The sequence below is a fragment of the Mustelus asterias genome, chromosome 19, assembly GCF_964213995.1.
Source record: "Mustelus asterias chromosome 19, sMusAst1.hap1.1, whole genome shotgun sequence".
Classification (NCBI taxonomy): Eukaryota; Metazoa; Chordata; class Chondrichthyes; order Carcharhiniformes; family Triakidae; genus Mustelus; species Mustelus asterias.
In genome coordinates, this window is record NC_135819.1 from 44,809,951 (window position 1) to 44,835,405 (window position 25,455).

Genomic DNA, 25,455 nt, shown 5'->3' on the forward strand with positions numbered 1-25,455 from the left:
GAAATATCTTTACAACTCCTAACAGTCTGCACACCTCTTTCATGGTCCTCCTGATCGCTGTCTATTTGTAATCATAAGCCCTAGCTGGATAGTGCTTCCTCCATTAGGATCCTCACAATGGTATTGGTGGTGCAGCCCCTGGTCAGGAATGCCTCTACCCATTGTGTAAATTGGTCTATTACAACACAGCAATCGGTTTTTCCTTAACTGTTTGGTATGGGTCCCATGACATTCATTTGCATATTTTCCCATTGACACTTGGGGGATTCCTGATATCCCACCTTTATCTTGACGAGTTTTGCTAGGTTGTGTTGTGCACATATTAAACATTTGTGGCAATACTTTGCAATATCACAACCCAATCCTGGCCACCACCAGTCTCATTGCAATAACTTGATGGTCATGTTGAGCTGTCCTGTGACAGAGTTCTAGTAAACCCTGGAACACGCACTTGGGTGCTATTACCCATCCTTCTTTCCTATAAGTCCCATTGAATCTCTTTCTTGCTCTTTCACCTTCCCAGCTTTTCTCTCTCTCTTTTTGGTGCTCTCATAGATGTTCACCAGGTTGGGTTTCTCCTCATCCTTCTCTTCCTATCAAGGTATGTCTTCCTATCAAGGTGTAGTATGTCAACTCGGTCATCACCACGGGCTCACATACTTTGACTGCCCAGGCAGCTCAGTCGAGAGCAACCGCAATCCTTTCCAGGCCCATAACCACTGCTGTCTGCTTGGTGACATAGTATGCGATTGGTCTCTTCCAGTCACTGTGATCTTGCATTACCATGCCCTTCATTATTGCAGCATAGGTGAAATAGGACACTGACCCAAGAGCCAATGATCCACAGGTACAAGTGATCACAGGCAATTTATAGGGTTATCATTTATTTATTTACACATAACAATCCTTCATCCTGTGCCTGTTATCATTTACTTATCATTATCAACTAAGTTGTAGAACTGTTCGACAAATTGCTGTCCAAAACACTGCTTTCCTCTAAAGCAGTAAATTACATCAACAACTATCCCCCCATGCACCGCTCCCCCCACCCCAACCACAGTTTCCGGTAGATTGTGTTTAAATCCTTTCCTTCCCTCAACAGGTCGATCATGATTTCCCGTTCACAAAACCCTGTCAACTCTGCCATAGGGAATGAATTTCTCTAAATGCCCTGCTATACCATTAAGGAGTTACACTTGCTATTTTCCAATTTAATGGAACTTTCCCCAAATCTTGGGAATTTTGGAAAATTAAAGCCAATGCACCAACAATCCCACTGGCCATTTCTTTTAAGACTCTAGGATGAAGTCCATCAGGACCCAGCAACTTGTCAGCCCACATCGTCAATTGCTCCATCTCACTTCCCTACTGATGGTAATTTTCTTGAGTTCCTCCTTTTCTCCCAGTTCCTGATTTACAGCTATTCCTGGGGTGTATCCTCCATAGTGAAGAATAATGCAAAATCCTGTTCAACTCATCTCCTTATTTTCCATTATTAATTCCCCAGACTCTCTATGGACCAATGCTCACTTTGTTAACTCTCTTTTTAAAATATCCATAGAAACAAGGAGTTCATGGATTTGTCACTCAGACTAAAACCAGCCAATCAGTGCTTTGGCCACTTTCCCCTATTTCCCTTGCCCACCAGAACAAACATCTTCTGAAAGCCTCCAATCCTATCCCTGAGATTACATCAGTGTCTAGTTTCTTTCCTATTCCCCCCTCTTGCTTCTCTGAGCTCATCTCATCCACAGTAAGGAGTCTTACAACACCAGGTTAAAGTCCAACAGGTTTATTAGGTAGCAAAAGCCACTAGCTTTCGGAACAGGCTGTTCCTTCGTCAGGTGGGTGGGAGTTCTGATCACAAACAGGGCACAAAGACACAAACTCAATTTACATGAATAATGATTGGAATGTGAGTCTTTACAGCTAATCAAGTCTTAAAGGTACAGACAATGTGAGTGGAGGGAGCATTAAGCACAGGTTAAAGAGATGTGTATTGTCTCCAGACAGGACAGCTAGTGAGATTTTGCACATCCAGGCAAGTTGTGGGGGTTACAGATAGTGTGACATGAACCCAATATCCTGGTTGAGGCCGTCCTCATGTGTGTGCGGAACCTGGCTATAAATAAACCTGTTGGACTTTAACCTGGTGTTGTTAGACTTCTTACTGCGTTTACCCCAGTCCAACGCCGGCATCTCCACATCTCATCTCATCCAACAGACAAACTTCCTGCTCCCTCAACTCTAGCTCCACTAAACTGCTGACCACTAACTTCCCTTCCTGGTTCCCATGTTAGTCAATATTGTTAACAGTTCCATCTCTTCAGATTCTGCCCTCTATCCTTCAATCCTCTCCTCAAAAAAATACATTCAACATCACTGTCCTTGCTAATAACTGCCTCTTAGAAACATAGAACCATAGAAACTCTACAGTGCAGAGAGAGGCCATTTGGCCCATCGAGTCTGCACCGACCACAATCCCACCCAGGCCCTACCCCCATATCCCTACATATTTTACCTGCTAATCCCTCTAACCTACGCATCTCAGGACACTAAGGGGCAATTTAGCATGGCCAATCAACCTAACCCGCACATCTTTGGACTGTGGGAGGAAACCGGAGCACCTGGAGGAAACTCATGCAGACACGAAGAGAATGTGCAAACTCCACACAGACAGTGACCCAAGCCGGGAATCGAACCCAGGTCCCTGGAGCTGTGAAGCAGTAGTGCTAACCACTGTGCTACCGTGCCGCTCTTCTCCAAGCTTTTCCTCTCCAAGATCCTTGAGCAATTTGTCCCCTCCCAAATCCATGCCCAATGTTCCTGGGACTCCATGTTTAAATCTCTCCAGTGCACTGGGATGTTTTATTACATTAAAGAGGCCATACGTATACAAATTGTGGCAAAGATTCATGCTGAAAATGTATTTCTAAGAGTGAATTAACTATTCCAATTGCCCTGGTTGCAGCTCTGAAAATAACAAGAGCCCTTCTTTTAATTATTCTTCCTTTCCAAGCAGTTAGAGATAATTATCAGCATATTTAGAGGATTTGTATTCATTATACGAAAGAGATACTCTGCAAATTTTGCAGACTCTTCCATTTCCACAAGAGGGCAGAAAACACAATGAACCGTTTTATGCCTGAACGTTATCTTATCTAAACTACTGAGTGTGTGCATGTGGAGATGTAAGTTTCTCAATAAATCATGCAGAGTTGAAGTATGATTGAACTGACTAATCAAATGCTGAAGATGTAGCCTATGTTATAGAATATTTTTTAAAAATGAGGAACTTGTAAGTGCTGATGCTCACAGAGATTTGTGGCTGCTTACACAAGGAATGCAGAAAATTAGCATGCAGGTCCAGCTAGCAATTAGGAAGGTAAATGGTATGTTGGCCTTTACGCAAGTGGAGTGGAGTACAAGAATAATAAAGTCTTGCTACATTTGTACATAGTTTTGGTGAGACCACATCTGGACTACTGCATGCAGTTTTGGTCTCCACATTTAATAAAGGATATATTTGCATTGGAGGCAGTTCAATGAATGTTCAATAAATTAGTCGCTGGGATGAGGGGTTGGGCCTATGATGAAATGCCGAGTAAATTGGGCCTATGTTCTCTGGAGTTTAGAAGAATGAGAAGCAATCTCACTGAAACTCACAAACTTCTGAGTGGGTTTGATAGGGAGGATGCTGAGATTGTTTCTGTTGTCCGGGTAATCCAAAAATCGGGGGCATAGTCTCGGAATGTGGGGCTGGTTATTGAGGGCTGAGGTGAGGAGAAATTTCTTCAGTCAAAGGGTTGTGAATCTTTAGAACTCTCTATCCTAAAGGATTGTGGGTGCTCCATCTTTGAATATATATAACGGCGGGGAAAGACAGATTTTTGGTCGCTCAGACCATTAAAGGATATGGGGAATGGCAAGAAAATGGAGTTGGACCCTAAGGTCAACCATGATGATTTTGAATGGCGGAGCAGCGTTGACAGGCCATGTGGTCTACTCCTGCTCCTATTTCTTATGTTATCATGTTCACAACCTAAATATAAGAAGATACATGAAGCAATATGACCAACCGTACAGTATAAACATTTTGATCACAAACTTGGACACGGCTTGAAAACAGGTACAGGATCACACTGTAAAATTATCCGTTCTGATTCAGGCAGCACACTAACTTTGTGCTGCCAGTAATTTAAAATGATTGAAACATTCAGCCAGTGCTAATCGCATTGTGGTTGCACATCATAGCAAGAGTTGCAAACTCATGAGAGGCCAGCACAAGTTAAAGCTAGCCAGCACTACTTAAAGTGAGCGTGCACCTCTTAAAGGGGAGGAACGTTCTAGCTGGAGCAGATGCTGGAAGCCATCCTAACAGTAAGTTTGATCTGGAAGAAACTCAATAATGGCACATGGTTGAGAGCAGGTTCCAAGATTTTCCAACGCTGTACTGAAGACTCTGATGCAGGAGGTGGAGAGCAGGAGAGATGTCAATTGTTCACAAGGGACCAAAGGGAACTTTGCAAAGGCAGTGGAAGCAGATAGTTGTGGCCATCAAAGGCAGAAGTCAACATCAAGGACTTGGACGCAATGCTGCAAGAAACTCAATGACCTCAGAAGAGTAACCAAGGTCAGTGAATGTATCTTAAAATGTCATATTCTATTGACAGCACCATTAGCCTCAGACATTGCTGAATTCACCACATCCCCACCAATCTCTAACAATTAGGCTTCATATCTGACATGATTATGCTTCACTACAACCTCCAGGGACTAAGAAATGCTTTGAGCCTCACAACCACATCTCACAGTTTGCACCCAATGACTGCTATTCAATCATGACAACTGCATGACCCAATACATTCACTGAAAAAGAAAGACTTGCATTTATGTAGCTCTTTTTATGACGAGTGGACATTCAAAGCACTTTACGGCCAAGAAGTACTTTTTGAAGTGTAATCATTGTTGTAATGTAGGAAATGGGGCAGCAACATAATAATGACCAAATAATCTGTTTATTTGGATGCTGCTTGATGGATAAAAATTGGCCAGATTAGCCCTTTTACATCCACCCAATTTGGCAGGTGGAGTCTGAGTTTAATGTTTCTTCCATAAGATGCCACCTCTGACAGTGTAATGCTTCCTCAGTAGTGCACTCGAGTGTCAGCCTTGATTTAGACACAATTGACACACTTTCTTCTCACTTCCAGGACAAGGCAGTGCATAACTGGAGTCAGCAGCATCTAATGATCAGGGGACTGACTGACAATCCTCTGGAAAGGACAGCGGTCATTGGTGCAGCAATGGGTAGCAGCAAGGATGAAAACAACAAAGATGACTGTATCCTCATACACATCCTTCTTCCAATATCCCAATTTCCCCTCATCCCACAATCTCTTCTGATTTACAAGCTGAAAAGTGCAATCATGTACCCATGCTTAGACCTCTCCCACCACCACATCAACTCCACCTTTCAGATGCACAGTAACGGCAAACAGGCCAGGCAGTGGTGGAAGAGAAGGAAGGTAGTGATGAGGAAAAAGCAACATCACTCACGCTCACACTGATTGCCACCAGCCCAGATGCTGGCACTTCCCGTGCTTTAGAGGTGGGATCTGTATGTAGTGAGACATTGGGCATCAGTGGCTTTCAGCTAGGGCAGGGAAAAAGAGTAATGCATGTGCCAGCTCACCAGATGGTGAGGGCACACATGAGTTCTGTTGCAGATGACTCAGGTAAGAATTTTGATCGGATAGTCTGTAGATGAAGGCTGAGGGGTACACAATAAAAGGCTTACTGCATTGGCAGGTCAGCCAGGAAACCTTCGCTTAGTGTTAAGGAACATGGAGGAGTGTTAACTTCGCACACGGATTTGCAGAATTTGGAGATCAACCCTGCTCGCAGACTTACAAATCCAACCATGGTGCAGCACCTTATGGTCAATGTCTCAGCCCAAACACTCAGGATGCTGCCACCCAATCTCAAGCTGTCACTCAATCTCCAGCTGCTGCCACCATAGCTGCAGATATCTGTCTTCAAAGGGGGTTACAGGCTGTCACATCACTCCAATAATCTGTCCTCCAACAATGGGGTTGATTTTCATTCCCCATTCACCATCAGAGAGAACAGCAACGCAGGTGGAAAATACGGAGCGAGCCAGGAAACGTGATTCTCACTGACGAGATTGTATTTTCTGATTTTCTCCGCTCCTCGCGGTGACGTAATGAAGTTCCCGCCCAGAAGATGTAGGGACCTCATTTAAATGGTTTTGAATATTTGTCAACGTTGACGTTGTGGGAGATGGGGGAGAGCCCCATCCTTTGCGCTGTGATAGGGAGAAGGGGGTGCCCCCAATGCTTGTGAGGGGGGTCCTAATGCGAACATGGGGCTGGGAAGTAAAGAGGGAGGGGATCTTGAGTTTGTGTGCTGATTGGGGCGCCCTTTAAGGATGGTAACCCAATCTCAGTGGAGCAATGTTCAATGCTAAGGGAATTGTTGAGAAAGGTTCAATTCCCGACTTGGGTCATTGTCTGTGCGGATTCTGCAGGCCCTACCCTGCCAAAGTGACAGCGTAAACCCTGTCCAGTCATTTTTTTATTCAGAGAGGTTCAAGATCTGGAGTGAAAACTGGGCTGTGCACCTGGTGAGCTACACGCCGGTTTTCAGTCAGAGCCTGACACTGCGATAAAATATGGGGAAATTGCACCCAGAATATTGGATTGTTAAGACAATGCCCCATGGATTGGCAATGGCTCCATGGAGCATGAACCTACGGCCCTCTCAGGATGACAGCATTCATTCCCCCACCACGGTCACTTCATTGGTGCCCTTGCAGCTGAGCATCAGTCAGCCAGTCCTGAATGCTGCCGCATGTGCTGAGATGGTGCAGTCCAAAGTCAGACCCTCAAAACCCAGAAATGTTCACGGTCACGCTACAGCCACTGGGATAGCACTGCATAGGAGAACTGGGAAAGACAAAGGCAATTGGATGGCATGAACCAAGGAAATGCACAAACTGAAACTACAAAAGGTCGTGAGTGTAGCCCAATCCATCACTCAAATCAGCCTCCCATCCATTGACTCTGTCTATACTTCCCGCTGTCTCAGAAAAGCAGACAGCATAATTAAGGACCCCACGCGCTGCGGACATTCTCTCTTCCACCTTTCCCATCGGGAAAAAGATACAAGAGTCTGAGATCACGTAACAACTGACTCAAGAACAGTTTCTTCCTTGCTGCCATCAGAATTTTGAATGGACCTACCTCGCATTAAGTTGATCTTTCTCTACACCTGAGCTATGACTGTAAAGTTAAAGTTTATTTATTTATTAGTCGCAAGTAGGCTTACATTCACACTGCAATGAAGTTACTGTGAAAATCCCTTAGTCGCCACATTCAGGCACCTGTTCGGGGACACTGAGGGAGAACTTAGCATGGCCAGTTCACCTAACCTGCACATCTTTTGGACTGTGGGAGGAAACCGGAGCACCTGGAGGAAACCCACGCAGACACGGGGAGAACATGCAAATTCCACACAGACAGTGACCCAAGCCGGGAATCGAACTCGGGTCGCTGGCACTGTGAGGCAGCAGTGCTAACCATTGTGCCACCGTGCCACCCTTGTAATACTACAATACTGTGATACTACATTCTGCACACTCTTGTTTCCTTCTCTGTGAACGGTATGCTTTGTCTGTATAGCGTGGAAGAAACAATACTTTTCACTGTGTGCTAATACATGAGACAATAATAAAAATCAAATCAAAAGCTGATTAATTGATGCCTGTATACAATATGGCACAGTTTGATTTGTAAATTTAGTTTGGGGTATTCATTTGCTGGTGGATTTTATTTTTGCATTGCGCTGTTGTAATTATCAGGGACTGAGGAAGGGAAGGTGTTGGTGAATAGATATTTGGAGCTGTGTTCATTGGAATCGCAATCAGATGAGCTGATCCTGGACATACCAGCCAGAAAGGGATTGTGCTGGTTCCCTTCACCCGCTCCTCTCCTCCTCAGCTGCTCACTGGATAACTGGTCAGCTCTATCACATTTTGATTTGATTTGATTTATTATTTTCACATGTATTAGCATACAGTGAAAAGTATTGCTTCTTGCACGCTGTATAGACAAAGCATACCATTCATAGAGAAGGAAACGAGAGAGTGCAGAATGTAGTGTTACAGTCATAGCTAGGGTGTAGAGAAAGATCAACTTAATGCAAGGTAGGTCTGATGGCAGCAGGGAAGAAGCTGTTCTTGAGTCGGTTGGGACGTGACCTCAGACTTTTGTATCTTTTTCCCAAAGGAAGAAGCTGGAAGAGAGAATGCCCGTGGTGCATGGGGTCCTTGATTATGCTGGCTGCTTTGCCGAGGCAGCGTGAAGTGTAGACAGTCAATGGATGGGAGGATTCTTTGCGTGATGGATTGGGCTACATTCACGACCTTTTGTAGTTCCTTGTGGTCTTGGACAGAGCAGGAGCCACAGCAAGCTGTGATACAACCAGAAAGAAAGCTTTCTATGGTGCATCTGTAAAAGTTGGTGAGAGTCAGACCTGACACGCCAAATTTCCTTAGCCTTCTGAGAAAGTAGAGGCATTGGTGGGTTTTCTTAACTATAGTATCGGCATGTGGGGACCAGAACAGGTTGTTGGTGATCTGGACACCTAAAAACATGAAACTCTTGACCCTTTCTACTTCGTCCCGTTGATGTAGACAGGGGCATGCTCTTCTCTACACTTCCTGAAGTCGATGACAATCTCCTTTGTTTTGCTGACATTGAAGGAGAGATTTTTGTCGCTGCACCAGTTCACCAGATTCTCTATTTCATTCCTGTACTCTGTCTCGTCATTAATTGAGACCCGACCCACTACGGTGATGTCGTCAGCAAACTTGAAAATCGAGTTGGAGGGGAATTTGTCCACACAGTCATAGATGTATAAGGAGTATAGTAAGGGGCTGAGGGCACAGCCTTGTGGGGCACCGGTGTTGAGGATGATCGTGGAGGTGTTGTTGTTGCCTATCCTTACTGATTGTGGTCTGTGGGTTAGGAAGTTCAGGATCCAGAGGGAGGAGTCGACGCCCGGCCCACAGAGTTTGGAGATGAGTTTCATAGGAATAATGGTGTTGAAGGCTGTGCTGTAGTCAATAAATAGGAGTCTGACATAGGTGTCTTTGTTATCTAGGTGTTCCAGGGTTGAGTGCAGGCCCAGGGAGATGGCGTCTGCTGGGTGTGGCAACACAGCTTTTGTTACATGCATGCTGCCCACATGGGTTGTGCACAGGAGAAATGAACCATATCATCATAGCAGAAACCTAGTCATTCGGTGACCACCCCTTGATTTGTCCTGATGGCTCAAAAGGAGACAGCACATTGGACTGTCTAGAATAAATACATCACGACTACCTGAATGCTCCCAAGGGACCAGGTATTGATCTGCATGGTACACTGTTTATAGCTGAACACTGAGGGAGCGGAATCCCTTCCAGTCGTGGTGCCTCTCACAGTTGACGTGCAGTGTCCACAAAGTGAGATGTGTGCAGTCGATGGCACTCCGCACTATTAGAAGATGGCAATCCTCATGAAGCCACATGCTCGTTCCAGCTGCTTTGCTCCAGCCAAGAGAATGAAATGCATCCAGCTCTCTCAAAATATAGAATCCTAGTGACTATGCCCATGCAACACTGGACAGCAAAGATTCCCCAAACGTTGCCCGTTCCTGTCTGGAAGATGCGTACTTGCGGTGGACATACTGCATTCGCACACTAAAGTCCTCAATGAAATGGCCCTCATATCTTTGGGAAAACAGATGGCCCGGAGCTGAATTCTTGACATTCTTTTTCTCAGACGTCATCCCCAATGCCAAAGTCAATAAGGGATTGTTTACCAGAACAATCCAACAACTGCAGATTTTGGCCGGAGTTCTCCGGCCATTCACCCTGGTGGGATTCTCAGGTCCCGCCGGCAGCGCACTCCCACCCGTGGGGGATGACGTTAATGGGAATTCCCATTGACAGCGGCGGGACCAGAGAATCCCACCGCTAGCAAACAATGCGCCACCTCCCGCTGGTGGGAAACACGGGCTGGGAGGCCGGAGAATCTCATCCTTTCTTTTTATTCTTTCAGGTGATGTCAATGGCGCTGCTGGGCCAGCATTTGTTGCTCATCCTTAATTGGCCTTGAGTGTGTCTACTGGCATCCTCTCAAAATTCAGAGATGTTGTGAATGCCTTATCCTTCTCCACAGCAGACATTGATATACATAGAAATCCTTTGGCTGTGAGAATGTTTAGCTCTATCTTGCTGATTTTGGTGCTACTCATGTAGGTAGCCCCATCCTACAGCTTCATTGAGTTGATCATTGTCATTATGGGGCATGAGAGAGTAGCCTGAAAATGCAAGGGCCCTAGGAGGCAGCAGACTCACAGTAAGTACTAGCTAAATTATAGTTCATCGTAGCTTCGTGTCTTGACAGATCAACAATGCATAACAGGGCTGAGGCTGAGATTTTAAACAATTCAATAATAACAATTTCTGCACATTATGAACACTGGAAAGTTCAAAGCATGACACGTCCTCAGTGTGTAACATTCCAAAGATGCCTGTTGCACCTCATTAATTAGATTCATGGACTCAATAACATATTCATATAAAGAAAGCATTTCTTACTGTAAAGGATCTATTATGCTGAAAACATAGAAAGCTATTGAACTAGCAAAACACACTCGAGACACTTATAGAAAACATCAGCGAAGACAGTATTTCTATTGTTGTTCTACCCACACAAAAATTTAAAGGGAAAGTATTCATAAAATACCTTCTGGATATACTTTAGGGCAAGAGGCCCTTGCTAAAGTTTTTTTCTTCAATTTATCATTCTCTACTTACTCCAGCTATAAACATTAGCAAGATTGAACCCAGTGCCTTAACTCCCACCACAGGCTTTGCTCCCTTGCCATTAACTACCTCCCCCTCTCTGGCTACTGTCCTAGACTAAGGCAACATCCACATCCTCCTTGCCGCCAAGCTGTGTTTCTGACTCCATATCAGTCAGACCCTTGACTTCCATCTCAGCAACACTGCACGCCTCCAACATTATTCTCAGCTGCTGAAATGCTAACCACTCCAATGGTTTCCTTGCTGGCCTTCCATCCTTCACCCTCTATGCAGTCCAACTCACCCAAACTTCTGCTGCTGCCCAAGGTTATTCTGTACAACGTCCTGCTTGCTCACTGCCTTGTCAATCTTGATGACCTAGAATGGGATATACGATAGCTCATATTTAAAATTCTTCTCCTTGACTTTCATTCCCTCCATTGTAAGGCTCATTTCTACTTGGATAACCTCCCTGCATGCACAACTTGCTCCCTCCCTGAGAAATATCTGTTCTTGACTAACCTCTTGTGAATCACCCTTTCTCCTTTCACCTGACTTAGTCAGCAGCCTCCAAAAGAGAAAATGCTGGAAAATCTCAGCAGGTCTGGCAGCATCTGTAAGGAGAGAAAAGAGCTGACGTTTCGAGTCAAAGCTTAGTCAGCAGCCTATACTCTTGTTGAAAATTATTTCCCTAAATCTCTCTGCCATGCCATTACTTATGCACTTTTAAAACTCATTTCATTGACCAAGCCTTTGGTCATTCCTCCTAACCTCTCCTTCTTCAGCTTTATGTCTGCATTCCCCATGTCTTTGCTAAACCTTTGCAGCAAACGTTTTTATGTTAAAGACAAAGTACACATTGTTGTTTCCTCATATCATTCCCAATCCCGGTTTTCCACTTCAACCACTAAGAGTTATGAAACAATAATTTCCTTCCTTTGTTATGGACATATGCCCAACACCTACATACATAGCTTTTTGTAAGTCAATGTGGTGGATTCATTTTGTAAGCTCATTCAAAAAGGAACACTACACTGGGTTTCTTTTATGTTTTATTTAACAAACTAAGAATTTAACAGGATAAACTATTACGGTTTAACATTTAGGTTATGCCCAATGCGACTGGACGTACGATAACTTTCAAGCAATCACAAATCAGAGGTGGAAAAAAAAATCAGAAAAAATAATGGAAGATAATTGTTGAAGTACTTCTTGCTCTCTTCTGTTTGTTTGAACATTCTGCCTGCAAGTTGTATAGAAACAATTGAATACATCGTGGGAAAGAGTTTCAATGATTCCCACTATGTTCAGCAGAACACTTTAAATTCCAGTATGCAAAAGTCACAACTAAACTATTACAGCACCATCGTGCTAAAACGAACGGAGTGGATACAGATGGAGCTTGTCAGACAGGGTGACGTATGCCTTGCTAAATAACAGGAAACTCTAACAAACATTGCCTTAGTTCCAGACAGAGATAGGAAATCAAAACCTTGCCCAAGGAACTCAATTCCGACAGAATGCAATCCACAACTCAGATGGTGTTCGCCAACTTCATTATTTCTTCATTCTTTGCAAGAAAGTTTGAATTGGAGTTGCATTTTCCTTTTCGTGTATACAGACAGTAGGAGGCACAGAAGCAAATCCAAGTTAAGCTAAAAGGTTTTATTGCAAATGCTTCATAGCTTGGTTCTCTGAACTTTAAGTCAAAGTAGATTGTAGATACACTGTGTATACTATCTGTGTCCAAAAATAAAATCTTCAGTACCCAGTTATCTTTGCAATGCCTTTCATAGGAGATTGGAAAATTAGTTAATGCAATAGGAATTGATCTTGGTTCCAGCAAACATATATAGATACATACCAATCACTCCCGTGATCTTACATTGGACCAAATGGACTAGATTAACTGCTACACAAGTGTCAAAGTCAATAGATCTGAAATTCGAATAGGTTTTTTTGGTTGTGTTCTTGCATAAGAGAGTGGAATTTGGGCTGTTGGGTCACATATTTCACTTACACTCATTCTCAAATAGAGAGTAAATTCTGGTTGCATTTGAAAATAACAGTAAACTAATGACGAAAGCTACTATCCCAGTAATGCTCCCATTTAAACCAAAGTTGCACCCAAACTAAGCTAAACTTGTTAAAAAGAGGGGGTAAGGTAAGGATTATCACACCACAGACTGGCTGAGTTATCAGGCTTTGCATGTTTGCAGACTTGTTCTGATTGATCAGTGTTTTCAAGTGTGACACAAAGGCCGGAATATTATCATCCCGCCCGCCATGGGGATCGGAGCGGACGAGGGGCGGACCATGGAAAGGTCCGTTAACCTCGGACAGGATCTTACGGTTTCGGGACGAGTGAGGCCGTAAAATCCCACCCAAATTCTCTGGAGGCTCTGTTGCCCCTGGCAACTCCTGAATCCCTATGCAGACATGAGCAAACTGGTGAGGTTGATTAGAAACATAATTGTCCAAAGTGATAATACTTGAGACACATTATGGGGCAGGTAATATGATGATGAGTGCCCTACGTTATTGGGCATGGAGATCTGAACCTGAGTAACTTAACATAACACTATGCAAATGGCTAACAAAAAGAGGACTGGATGTTTGAATACAAATGATGCTTTAGGCTTATTAAGTCACTGGCTGCAATGCAAATTTAGTGGTTACCCCATAATGTAATAGCAGCACCCAAGCAATGCTCTAGTGCACAACACCTGTTGTGGATTAAATGTTGATGAGAAGTTTGCTGGTCAGAGAAAAGGGTAACACTATTTCTGTCCTGTGTCGCTCCCTCATTGTTGCCTGGCTACACATGGACTCTTGCTTAGTTTCTCCCTCGTTAACATTAAGCAGGTACTAGGCGAGCAAATCAGTGGGGGCGTTAATGGAGTACAGAAAGTGCAGGGTGGAACTTAAGAAAGCAATTAGGAAAGCAAAGAGGAGATACGTGAAATCTCTGGCTTGTAAAAGTAGGGAAAATCCCAAGGTATTTAATAAGTATATCAATGAGAAGAGGATAACCAGGGAAAGAGTAGGGCCCATTAGAGACCCAGAGGATATCAGTATGGTGTTAAATACCTCACATCCATCTTCACCCAAGAGAATGAGGATGAAGGTATGGAACTCAGGGACAGAAATTGCAAGGTTCTTGAGCAAATTGACATAGGGAGTGATAAGGTATTGGAGGTGTTGGTAAGCTTAAAAGTGAACAAATCTGCAGGTCCGGATGAATTTTGTCTCTGGCTGCTGTGGGAAGCAAGGGGATTGCAGGGGCTCTGACCAAAATTTTTAATTCCTTTCTGGAAGGTGTCAAAGGACTGGAGAACAATTAATGTGGTTCCACCATTCAAGAAGGGTTGCAGAGATTAGCCAGGGAACTACAGACCAGTGAGCCTCATGTCAGTGGTAGGGAAACTATTGGAGAGAATCTGTCTCCAGTTGGAGAGGCAAGGTTTGATAGCGGATAGTTAGCATAGCTTTGTCAGAGGGAAGTCATGCCTAACCAATTTGAATGAATTTTTTGAGGAGGTGACCGGGTGTGTAGATGAGGGCGCTGCAGTTGATGTAGTTTCTATGGATTTCAGCAAAGCTTTTGACAAGGTCCCACATGTGAGATTTATAAAGAAGGCAAATACACATGGGATACAGGGGAATTTGATAAGGTGGATTCAAAATTGTTGTAAGAGATACAGGGTGATGACAGAAGGCTGCTTTAGTGACTGGAAGCCAGTGTCCAATGGCATACCATTGGGATCTATGCTATTATTCATCATTTATATAAATGATATAGATGACTGTCGGGGGTAAGATTAGTAAGTTTGCTGATGACATAAAGATTGAATGAGTGGTTAACAGTGAGGTTGAGTGTTTTGGCTACAGGAAGATAAATACAGGATGGTCAAATTGGCAAATGGAATTTAACCCTTAAAAGTGTGAGGTGATACACTTTGGAAGGAGTAATTTGACATGGATTCAATGAACGTTATGACACTCGGAAGTTCTGAGGTCTGTTTGCCCATAGATCTCTGAAGGTGGAACAGCATATTAATGGGGTGGTTAAAAAGGCAATTGGGGCACTTGCCTTTATCAATCAAGGCATAGATTATATAAGCAGGGAAATCATGTTGGCATTGTATAGAACTTTGGCAAGGACACAGCAGCCTTCTGTCATCAACCTCTATCTCTTACAACAAAGCCAATTTTGAATCCAGCTTATCAAATTCCCCTGTATCCCATGTGTATTTGCCTTCTTTATAAATCTCACATGTGGGACCTTGTCAAAGTCTTTCCTGAAATCCATAGAAGCTACATCAACTGCAATAGCCTCATCTACACACCCGGATACCTCCTCAAAAAATTCATTCAAATTTGTTAGGCATGACTTCCCTCTGACAACTGTGTGCAGTTCTGGTTCCCAGATAGGACAATTTCACAGTAACTTAATGTAAGCCTTACTTGTGATGAACAAATAAACTTTAACTTTTACTTTATATTACAGGAAGGATGTGATTGCATTGGAGAGGGTGCAGAGGAGATTCACCAGGATGCTGCTTGGAATGGAACATTTAAGTTATGAAGAGAGGTTGGATTGGCTTGGGCTGTTTTCGTTGGAGCAGACAAGACTGAGGGGTGACCTGATTGAGGTGTACAAGATTAGTTATTTATTAGTATCACAAGCAGGCTTACATTAGCGCTGCAATGAAGTTACTGTGAAAATCCCCTAGTTGCCATACTCTGGCGCCAGTTTGGGTACACTGAGGAAGAATTTAGCATAGCCAATGCACCTAACCAGTCACGTCTTTCAGACTGTGAGAGGAAACCCACGCAGACACGGAGAACGTGCAGACTCCACACAGACAGTGACCCAAGCTGGGAATCGAACCTAGGTTTTTGGCGCTGTGAGGCAGCAGTGCTAACCACTGTGCCACCATGATTATGAGGGGCATAGACAGGATGGATAGGGAGCAGCTGTTCCCCTTAGTTGAAGGATCAGTCATGAGGGGATACAAGTTCAAGGTGAGGGGCAAGACGTTTAGGAGGGATGTGAGGAAAAACTTTTTTACCCAGGGTGTGGTGACGATCTGGAATGCGCGGCTTAGGAGGGTGGTGGAAACAGGGTTGCCTCACATCCTTTAAAAAATATCCGGATGAGCACTTGACACATCATAACATTCAAGGCTATGGGCCAAGTGCCCATAGGTAGGTTAATCAGGTATTTGTCACATGTTGGTACAGACTTGATGGGCCGAAGGGCCTCTTCTGCACTGTGTGATTCTATCATTCTGTGATTCTGAGTCCAAAGTGCAATCAGTAGACAATTTCTAGACCTCAAGCACTGGCAATTCAGATCCGAACTCTTTTGAAACTTGCAGGTAATCCTGATTTGAATTTCTGGGCTTGAACATATGGAAAGGATCGTTACTGCTATCACCTCACTGAACACTAGAGCACGAGGTAAATAAATCCTAAGGTAGAACATCATGATCTGCTGGTGAGATATACGCAAATTAACAGCAACATTTATTTAAACTTTACACGTGGATTACAAAGCTTTATTATCTGTGTGGAGTTTGCACGTCCTCCCTGTCTCTGCATGGGTTTCCTCCGGGTGCTCCGGTTTTCTCCCCCACCTCAAAGATGTGCGGGCTAGGTTAATTGGCCATTCTAAATTGCCCCTTAGTGTCAGGGGATTAGCAAGGTAAATGCATGGGGTCACGGGGATAGGGCCTGGGTGTGATTGTTGTTGGTGCAGGCTCGATGGGCTGAATGGCCTCCTTCCACATTGTAGGTATTCTGATATTGTGCAATTCTGTGATATATAGACCCAAGTGAACGACGCAGATAAATATTTGGATATATTACTAGTACACATGATTCAGTGCACCATGTGATGGAGGGTGAACTCCAGTTGCAACTTACTGCTAATCCAGAACTGCATCTGTATGAATGGTATTGCTTTTTACTGTTGTGGCCATCTGTTTTAGCAATATTGATGGCACGGTTAAACTGTCATGCATGCCCCAATCTGTATCTTCAATTGATTGGTAATGCAGACAGTTGATCTTATTTGGGCAATTAAGTCTTGGCATCTGTGGCATTTGGACATATTCATTCTTCATGGGAGAGAACTAGTCTTATATCTGAATTGACAAACTTGCGGGTGTAAGAGTATTAATTTAGTTTTGTTGAATTCCATTCCTTGTTGTGCTATTTAAATTTGCTTTATTTAATATTTTTACAGAGCCAGTATGCTCCTGAAGTCAATTTCTTTTGGCATTGTTGTTTAGAATGACTTTCTAAGAAATGTGAAATAATCAAGTTGCAGCAATACTGCACAAATGATTTTCTCCACAAATTCACCAACATCTCCAGAATCACAGAATTGTTATAAAGCAGAAAGAGAACATTTGGCCCTTTGTGTCTGCACCGGCTCGCCAACGAGCATCAAGACTTAGTGCCATTCCCCTGCCTTTTACCCGCACCCAACACATTACTTGAGTAGAAACAATCATCTCATGCCCTCTTGAGTGCCTCGATTGAACCTGCCTCAGCCAAACTTCCAGGCACCGCATTCCAGACCCGAACCACTCATTGTGTGAAAATGCAATTCACTTTAAATATGTGCCCTCTATTCTTGATGTTATTATTATAGCAGGAACTGTTTCTCCTTATCTATGTCCAGCCCCTTCATGTTTTTGAACATCTCTATCAAATCTCCTCTTAGCTTTTTTTCTCTCCAAGGAAAACAGTCCTAACTTCTCCAATCTATCCTCATAACTGAAGTTTCTCATCCCTGGAACCAATCTTGCAAACCTTTTCTGCATTCTCTCCAATGCGTTCACTTCCCACCCAGAATTGTACACAATATTCCAGCTGAGGTCTTATATAAGTTCAGCATAACCTCCTTGTTCTTATACTCTATGCCCCTTTTAATAAAGCCCACAATACTACAGGCTTTATTAAGCTCTTCTTGATCTCTTCAATACGCTCTTCAAAAATGTCATATCCTTCCTGCAGAGTCCAGATGGTACATATTACTCCAGCTGGGGCCTATCTAGTGTATTATGTAGGCTTGAACCTCCTGGCTTTTGTACTCTCTGCCTACATTTCTAAAACCAAGGATCCCATATATTTTATTAATTGCTTTGTTAGCCTGTCCTGCCACCTTCAAAGATTTATGCATAAACATTCATAGGTATCTCTGATAGTGCAGCCTTTTAAACTCTAGCAGTTTTTAAAACAACCTATTTTAAACAAAGGTAATCCATTCAAAAAGATTTATAAATATTAGAAGTCTTGTAAATAACATGCACTTCCTGTTGTCACAGTTTTGTCATTGCACTAGCAGTATTACACCATTGTTCCCTAGTTCAAAATAAAACAGCAGTAGATTAGAACTTGAAGTCGTTTTCACAGTTGCCACAAATGTCTATGTTTTTATGAAACCAAGGTAAGCAACTAGAAAATGACAAATAAAAGTTAGTGAAAAACAAACAGCCCTAAATGATCAGTCAGGAGCTACCAATTTAAAAACATGAAATCAGATTGATATGTTGAATCCGCCCTCTGTCCCAAATACTTTAAACAAATAAAAAAGTCAACATATTTTTCACAATAGCTCACGTGTACTCATTGAAATGCCTTGTATGTATTTTAATACCGTCATTGATTTTTAAATTATATTTCCATCCAAAAAACCTAAGCTTGAACTTAGTATCCCTGCTCAAAGCTGCTGGAACCGTTACCTGAAGGCAGTTTGGACATGTGCAGTATGCACTATTTCTCAAAGTGCATTTGACTATTGGAATTAACCATAGAAATCATAGAAACCGTACAGTGCAGAAGGAGGCCATTCGGCCCATCGAGTCTGCACCGACCACAATCCCACCCCACATATTTACCCGCTAATCCCTCTAACCTACACATCTCAGGACTCTAAGGGGCAATTTTTAACCTGGCCAATCAACCTAACCCGCACATCTTTGGACTGTGGGAGGAAACCGGAGCACCCGGAGGAAACCCACGCAGACACGAGGAGAATGTGCAAACTCCACACAGACAGTGACCCGAGCATCGAACCCGGGACCCTGGAGCTGTGAAGCAGCAGTGCTAACCACTGTGCTACCATGCCGCCCACTGTGCTACCGTGCCGCCAACTGTCAGATTGTTTCTCCTCAGCCTCCAACACTATTTGTTTGGCTATTTATAAAATAATTTGAAGGAAGTTCGAAAGTTTTTTTTAAAAGGTTTATTAAAGTATAAAAAGTTGATCCTCTGCTTTTTGTGAAACGGCGTTTACTTGTGTATGAGCCACAAATGGAAAACAACCCACAAGTTTAAAAGTGACAGGCTCGACTGATTGAGATTGTCCTTGTTATGTTCAATTCTAAACATATTGTTTTATTTACTCGTAGCAAAGTCAAATTGTTTTCACGTTCATAGTATTTTAGTTTGTGTGCTTTTGAAAATAATTCGATACAATAAATTTGAATTGATTCTTTTTTTTTAAATGAAAGCTATTTATCTGATGCTTCAGAAAACACATAATGCTGACAGAGAGAAAGACACGGACAGTGAAACACATTGTTTTCTCCCCACAAATAAAAGGCTTTTCAGCTGCAAAGTGACTTTGAATACCATCAAGCTGTGCTTTGAAGTTAGGAACATTCTAATTAGTAATAGATGTGAGACAGAGAAGAACTCAGATCGACTGAAACGTACGTCCTGGAGCAAATCACAAATGTCGAACTTGATTTTTATGATGATCTTTTTAAAAAGTTACTAACCAGTGCTGCAGGGCGAGTGACATTAGTCAGTGAGTGCATGCCTGTGAAGGACCCAACGTACTCCATGAATTTCTTTACAGTTACAGACTCCAATATGTCTAATATTTCCTGGGCCAAAATATGCTTGTCACTGCAAAAAGACCTAGGAAAATCTCAACTACACTCTTCTCTGCTGGAATCTATTTTCTACATCTTTGTAGGGTGTAATCCATCCGAGATAGATGTTTGACTTATAATTTTGTAGCTTCATTGTGCGTTGAGATTGTATGATCTGATGGACATGCCTTTTCCTGGAAATGTAGGACTTCAGAGTTGAAGTAGGTCACTTGTCCTTCGAGCCAACTCCACCATTCAATAAGTTCATGGCTGATCTGGTTGTGGTCTTATTTCCACTTCCTGTCTGCCCTCCCAAACTCTTGACTCCCCTGTCTTATCAAAACTCTAACTCAGCCTTGAATAAATTAAATGGCCCAGCCTCTAATGCTTTCTGGGGAAGAAAATTCCATAGATGAATGACCCTCTGAGAAAAGATTCTTCTCATCTCCACCTTGAAAAGGAGACTTCTTATTTTTAAACTGTGTCCCCAAGTTCTAGACACCCCCTACAAGGGGAAACGTGCTCTCAAGTGTCCACATTGTCAAATCCCTCAGGATTTTGTATGTTTCAATTAAGATCTCCTCCCATGCTTCTAAACACCAATGGGCATGGGTCCAACTTCTTCAACCTTTCTTCATAAGATAAACCCAGGAATCAGTCGAGTGAGCCTTCTCTGAACTGCTTCCAATGCAAATATATGTTTTTCAAGTTAGGAGACCAAATATGTACACAATACTCCAGATGTGGTCTCTGCTGCAGTAAAACTTCTCTACTTTTATATTCAACTCCACTTGCAATAAACAACATTTCATTAGTCTTGTTAGTGTTGTAAAGTGAAGGTTAGGTTAACGTACCCTGACTAACCTTGACCAGTTTGCAGGAACCCTTTTTAACTCAAACGTGCTACACAGTGAGGTAGACAAAGGGGACAAGAGAGTCAGGGGAAGGTCCAACACAACTTTATCAAGGAAAAACAATATTTATCAGACTCTACTATTGTACTTTAATTAAACTTGATCAAACTCTGTCAATCTCCACAGGATTCTTCAGTAAACAGTTTCAAATCTTTAACTAAAGAGTCTCAAATCTATACTTGCCATCTACTTCTGACATGCACTTCTGTGGATTCACTGCACCCTATCCACAGGTCTCTATCACTGTATTTGAACTGTTTGACTGAAAAGGTAATACCTGTACAATAAGGCTGGGACAGGCTGGTCCTCGGTCTTTGAGAGGTTGGCTGATGTTTCAGGATCTGTAATCATGGATTTGGGCTTCCCCTCTCACCTAGGGCTGGTTCTGGTCATCGGGTCATCTCACCGGGGTGGTCTTCTGGGTCTGGTCAGCCTGATGATGCTCGCCTTGAGGCACAAGGAGCTGGAGATGCTATGCAGCTCAGCCGCCAGTCGAAGATGTTCTCTGGAGACGCCGTTGAAGAAGGTGCAAAAGCAGAGAGAGCTCGGGCTCCAACTTGCCCCTTTCATTCCTCTCTTTGTGCCCTTCTCAAAGATTTAGTGGCCCGTGTCCAATACCAGCATTAGGCAGGGCAGGAAGATACAACGAGGTGACTGCTTTCCATATCTGGAGGGTGCGGAACATGGTTTTGAATCTTGAACTGTCAAGTGCTCTTTTCTGGTCCTATCTATATCATCGGTACCCATGTGGACCATGACAACTGGATCCTCCTCCTCCTCCCACTGCAAGTTCTCCCAGCCCCAAGCAGATATTCCAAACCTTGGCACAGGGCAGGCAATTCAGTTTTCTGGACTGTCACTGTCAACTGCAAAGAACTTTATCTGTAGCCCTGACTACACTGTCTCCTACGACCTCAAGGGACACAGTGGACAGAGTACCCTTCGTTGTCCAGTACTTCCCCGGAGCGGAGAAGCTACGGCATCTCCTCCGGAGCCTTCAACATGTCATTGATGAAGACGAACATCTCGCCAAGGCCATCCCCACACCCCCACTTCTTGCCTTCAAACAACCACACAACCTCAAACAGACCATTGTCCGCAGCAAACTACCCAGCCTTCAGGAGAACAGTGACCAAGACACCACACAACCCTGCCACAGCAACCTCTGCAAGACGTGCCGGATCATCGACACAGATGCCATCATCTCACGTGAGAACACCATCCACCAGGTACACGGTACATACTCTTGCAACTCGGCCAACGTTGTCTACCTGATACGCTGCAAGAAAGGATGTCCCGAGGCATGGTACATTGGGGAAACTATGCAGACGCTGCGACAACGGATGAATGAACACCGCTCGACAATCACCAGGCAAGACTGTTCTCTTCCTGTTGGGGAGCACTTCAGCGGTCACGGGCATTCGGCCTCTGATATTCGGGTAAGCGTTCTCCAAGGCGGCCTTCGCGACACAAGACAGCGCAGAGTCACTGAGCAGAAACTGATAGCCAAGTTCCGCACACACGCGGACGGCCTCAACCGGGATATTGGGTTCATGTCACACTATTTGTAACGCCCACAGTTGCGTGGACCTGCAGAGTTTCACTGGCTGTCTTGTCTGGAGACAATACACATCTTTTTAGCCTGTCTTGATGCTCTCTCCACTCCCATTGTTTTGTTTCTTAAAGACTTGATTAGTTGTAAGTATTCGCATTCCAACCATTATTCATGTAAATTGAGTCTGTGTCTTTATAAACTCTGTTTGTGAACAGAATTCCCACTCACCTGAAGAAGGGGCTTAGAGCTTCGAAAGCTTGTGTGGCTTTTGCTACCAAATAAACCTGTTGGACTTTAACCTGGTGTTGTTAAACTTCTTACTGTGTTTACCCCAGTCCAACGCCGGCATCTCCACATCATCCTACGACCATTACATTCCGATTCACTCCCCCCACTTGAATGGCTTCCTGTACAACTGTCCCATGGTCAGTTTGTTCATTCACCTTATTCTTTATTGATGAGAGGCAGATCTAGATTCAGTTCCTATTTCTACTGTTCCTGATTCTTGGTCAAGTAATTTTAAAATAAAATATTCATGGAGGAGAAAGGGGGAGTAGAGAACAACTACATTACAGGAAAGCCTGTATAGCGTGCAAGAAACAGTACTTTTCACTGTGTTCCAGTACATATGACAATAATGAATCAAAGAAAGAAGGTTGGTCTCCCTCATATAGACCTATTGGATGTTTAAGAACAGAAAGAATAGGATAAGGCAAAAACGAGAAACTTATATCAAACACTAAGCTCGATAATTCAGAAATAGAGAAGTAGAAAAGATGCAGAAATGAAACTCAAAATGAGAAAAGGAAAGTAAAAAGCACGTTTGAAAAAAAATACTGACTTGTAAAATGCAGGAAAATCCCAAGAGGTTTTATTAAATACGTAAAAAGAGAAAGGGTAACTAAAAGAGTTGGACTGATTAAAGATCAAAAAAGTAGAGGTAAAAAACGTGGGCATGGTTCTTCATGAATACTTTGCATATGTCTTCACAATAGAGGGGGATGATAGACATTGTAGTTAAGGAGGAATAGTGTGAAATATTGGATGGGATAATGTGAGAGAAAAGATTAAGGGGTTCAGCATCTTTGTAAGTGGATTATTTGCTCTACCCATATTAAATGTATCCCAGGCTGCTAAGAGAAGCAGGGAAGGAAATAGAAGAGGCTCTGGCCATCATTTAGCAATGCTCTCTTGTCGGAGATCAGTCAACAAGCTGGCTACAAAATAAGAGGGAAAGGGGCTAGGGGTTCCTACTCAGAGCAGTAGGTGGTATTCTCCATGGAATCCGTACTAGGGCCGCTGTTGGTAACTATTTAATTAAACACTTTGCACTCTCGCATTCAATGTATTAATTTAGAGACAGCCAACGTAGAGGGTGGGGTAGGGGGAAGGTTTATTCTTCCTTTAAAGGTTTATGTGTCTGTGTGGGTTTCCTCTGGGTGCTCCAGTTTCCTCCCACAGTCCGAAAGATGTGGTCCATTTGGGCAGCATGGTGGCACAGTGGTTAGCACTGCTGCCTCGCAGCGCCAGGGACCCGGGTTTGATTCCCAGCTTGGGCCACTGTCTGTGTGGAGTTTGCAAGTTCTCCCCGTGTCTGTGTGGGTTTCCTCTAGGTGCTCCAGTTTCCTCCCACAGTCTGAAAGACGGTCTGGTTAGTGCACTGACCTGAACAGGCGCCAGAGTGTGGCTACTAGGGGAATTTCACAGTAACTTCATTGCAGTGTTAATGTAAGCCTTACTTGTGAATAATAAATAAACTTTACTTTAGAAACAATAATTTTTACTGTATGCTAATACATGTGACAATAATAAATCAAATCATTCCAAAATGACCATCACACAAAAAGCAATAATATTCAAGTCCTTTACATACCATCAAGTAACATTCTGAGATGCTTCAATACAGTAAAGGAAACGTTTCAGACATTTTACAATGGTCTTACAAATGTTGCAGTTACTCGAATATTTTCATCAGGGCATTTTTTGGAGCAGAAAGTTCTGGTGAGAATTGGCCTGGATTTGGGGGGGGGGGGGGGACGCATGCGTGTTGTGGTGTCCCCTCCCCCTGGACTCCGGGAGTTGGAAGCGGAGCGGGAACTGGAGTCAGCGAGAGAGTCAGTCACAGGGAGAGTCCCGCGGAGAGAGGCTGCAGCTAACACAGCCCCACCCCACTGCGGGATAATGCCCTCAGTTTGACTGCACTCCTTCACTTACCTCTTCATTCATCCCTTCTCTTTATTACAAAGAGAGAGAGAGAGAGCCACAGACTCCGAGCTCCCTCCTCTTGTGAAGTGAGGGCAATTATTAGTCGACAATGTTTCCCCTCAGGATTGCAACTCTTCTGGGTAAGTTTTCCTTTTCAACATTTGCGCAAAGTTAAGTATTTCCAAAATAAAAAGGGAAAACTCTGGAAAGCGGGATGGAAGAGGAGAATTAATTGACCACAGCTGCATGCAGTAAACTTCTGTTCCACCCAAGTTTTTAAAACTGTTTCCAAATAGATTATCTGTCCAATTTGCGACCTTTTTTTGTTGCTTTAAGCATTCCCAACAGTTACGGTTCCCTAAGTTAATTTGATTTCGTTTGTTGGGTTGAACATTTAAAGATGTCCCATCAGTTAATGTGAAGTGAGGAGTTCTTTGCACTGATTGTATTTGCACACTTTCGAGCGATCATTATCATTGTGCTTAGTTGGAGATTCGTTTATAAATTACACCCCTTCCCTCAAGTTGTATGTTAATGTGCACCCTCTTGTCTTCGTTTAAGGAAACTGCTGGAACTGGATTAAACCTTCCCAGCTATAAAATTCCTTGTTCAGTAACACAGCAAGACTGGTTGTTGAATCAAACTCTTGAGTCCATTTTCAAAGGGATTTCCCCCTCTGACTATAATCTGATCCCAGGATAATTTATACTGTAAGCTATTTTTAATAATTTTACAGAGGCAGTTTGATGAGATTTACATATAAGGTAAAAAGATGTTAACATTGATCAATCAAGCTATTTCTCCACATCCCCCTCCCTTACAAACACACAAAATATTTGACTAATGGAACAAGTTTTTAAAGTTGCACTTTAATGGGATGTGTCTGTTCGGTGCCATTGTATGTACTTTTTGACATATCTTGCAGAGTATATGCATGTGTTTCCCGGAGCTTTGCCAGCTGTGGAGAGTGGTGTTTTAAAAGACATCAACTCAAAAAAATGAGGCGGCACA

At 43.2% G+C, this 25,455-nt stretch overlaps 1 protein-coding gene across 1 annotated transcript in view; it reads left to right on the forward strand.

Moving 5' to 3' along the window:
• Positions 1 to 24,356: 24,356 nt before the first annotated feature.
• The window catches only part of lamb1a (laminin, beta 1a), a 95,226-nt gene continuing 94,127 nt past the window's right edge, over positions 24,357 to 25,455 (forward strand). Inside the window, exon 1 of the mRNA XM_078235461.1 lies at positions 24,357 to 24,584. Within this exon, the coding sequence (XP_078091587.1) occupies positions 24,554 to 24,584 (31 nt within the window). The 5' untranslated portion in view covers positions 24,357 to 24,553. The remainder of the gene's footprint in view (positions 24,585 to 25,455) is intronic.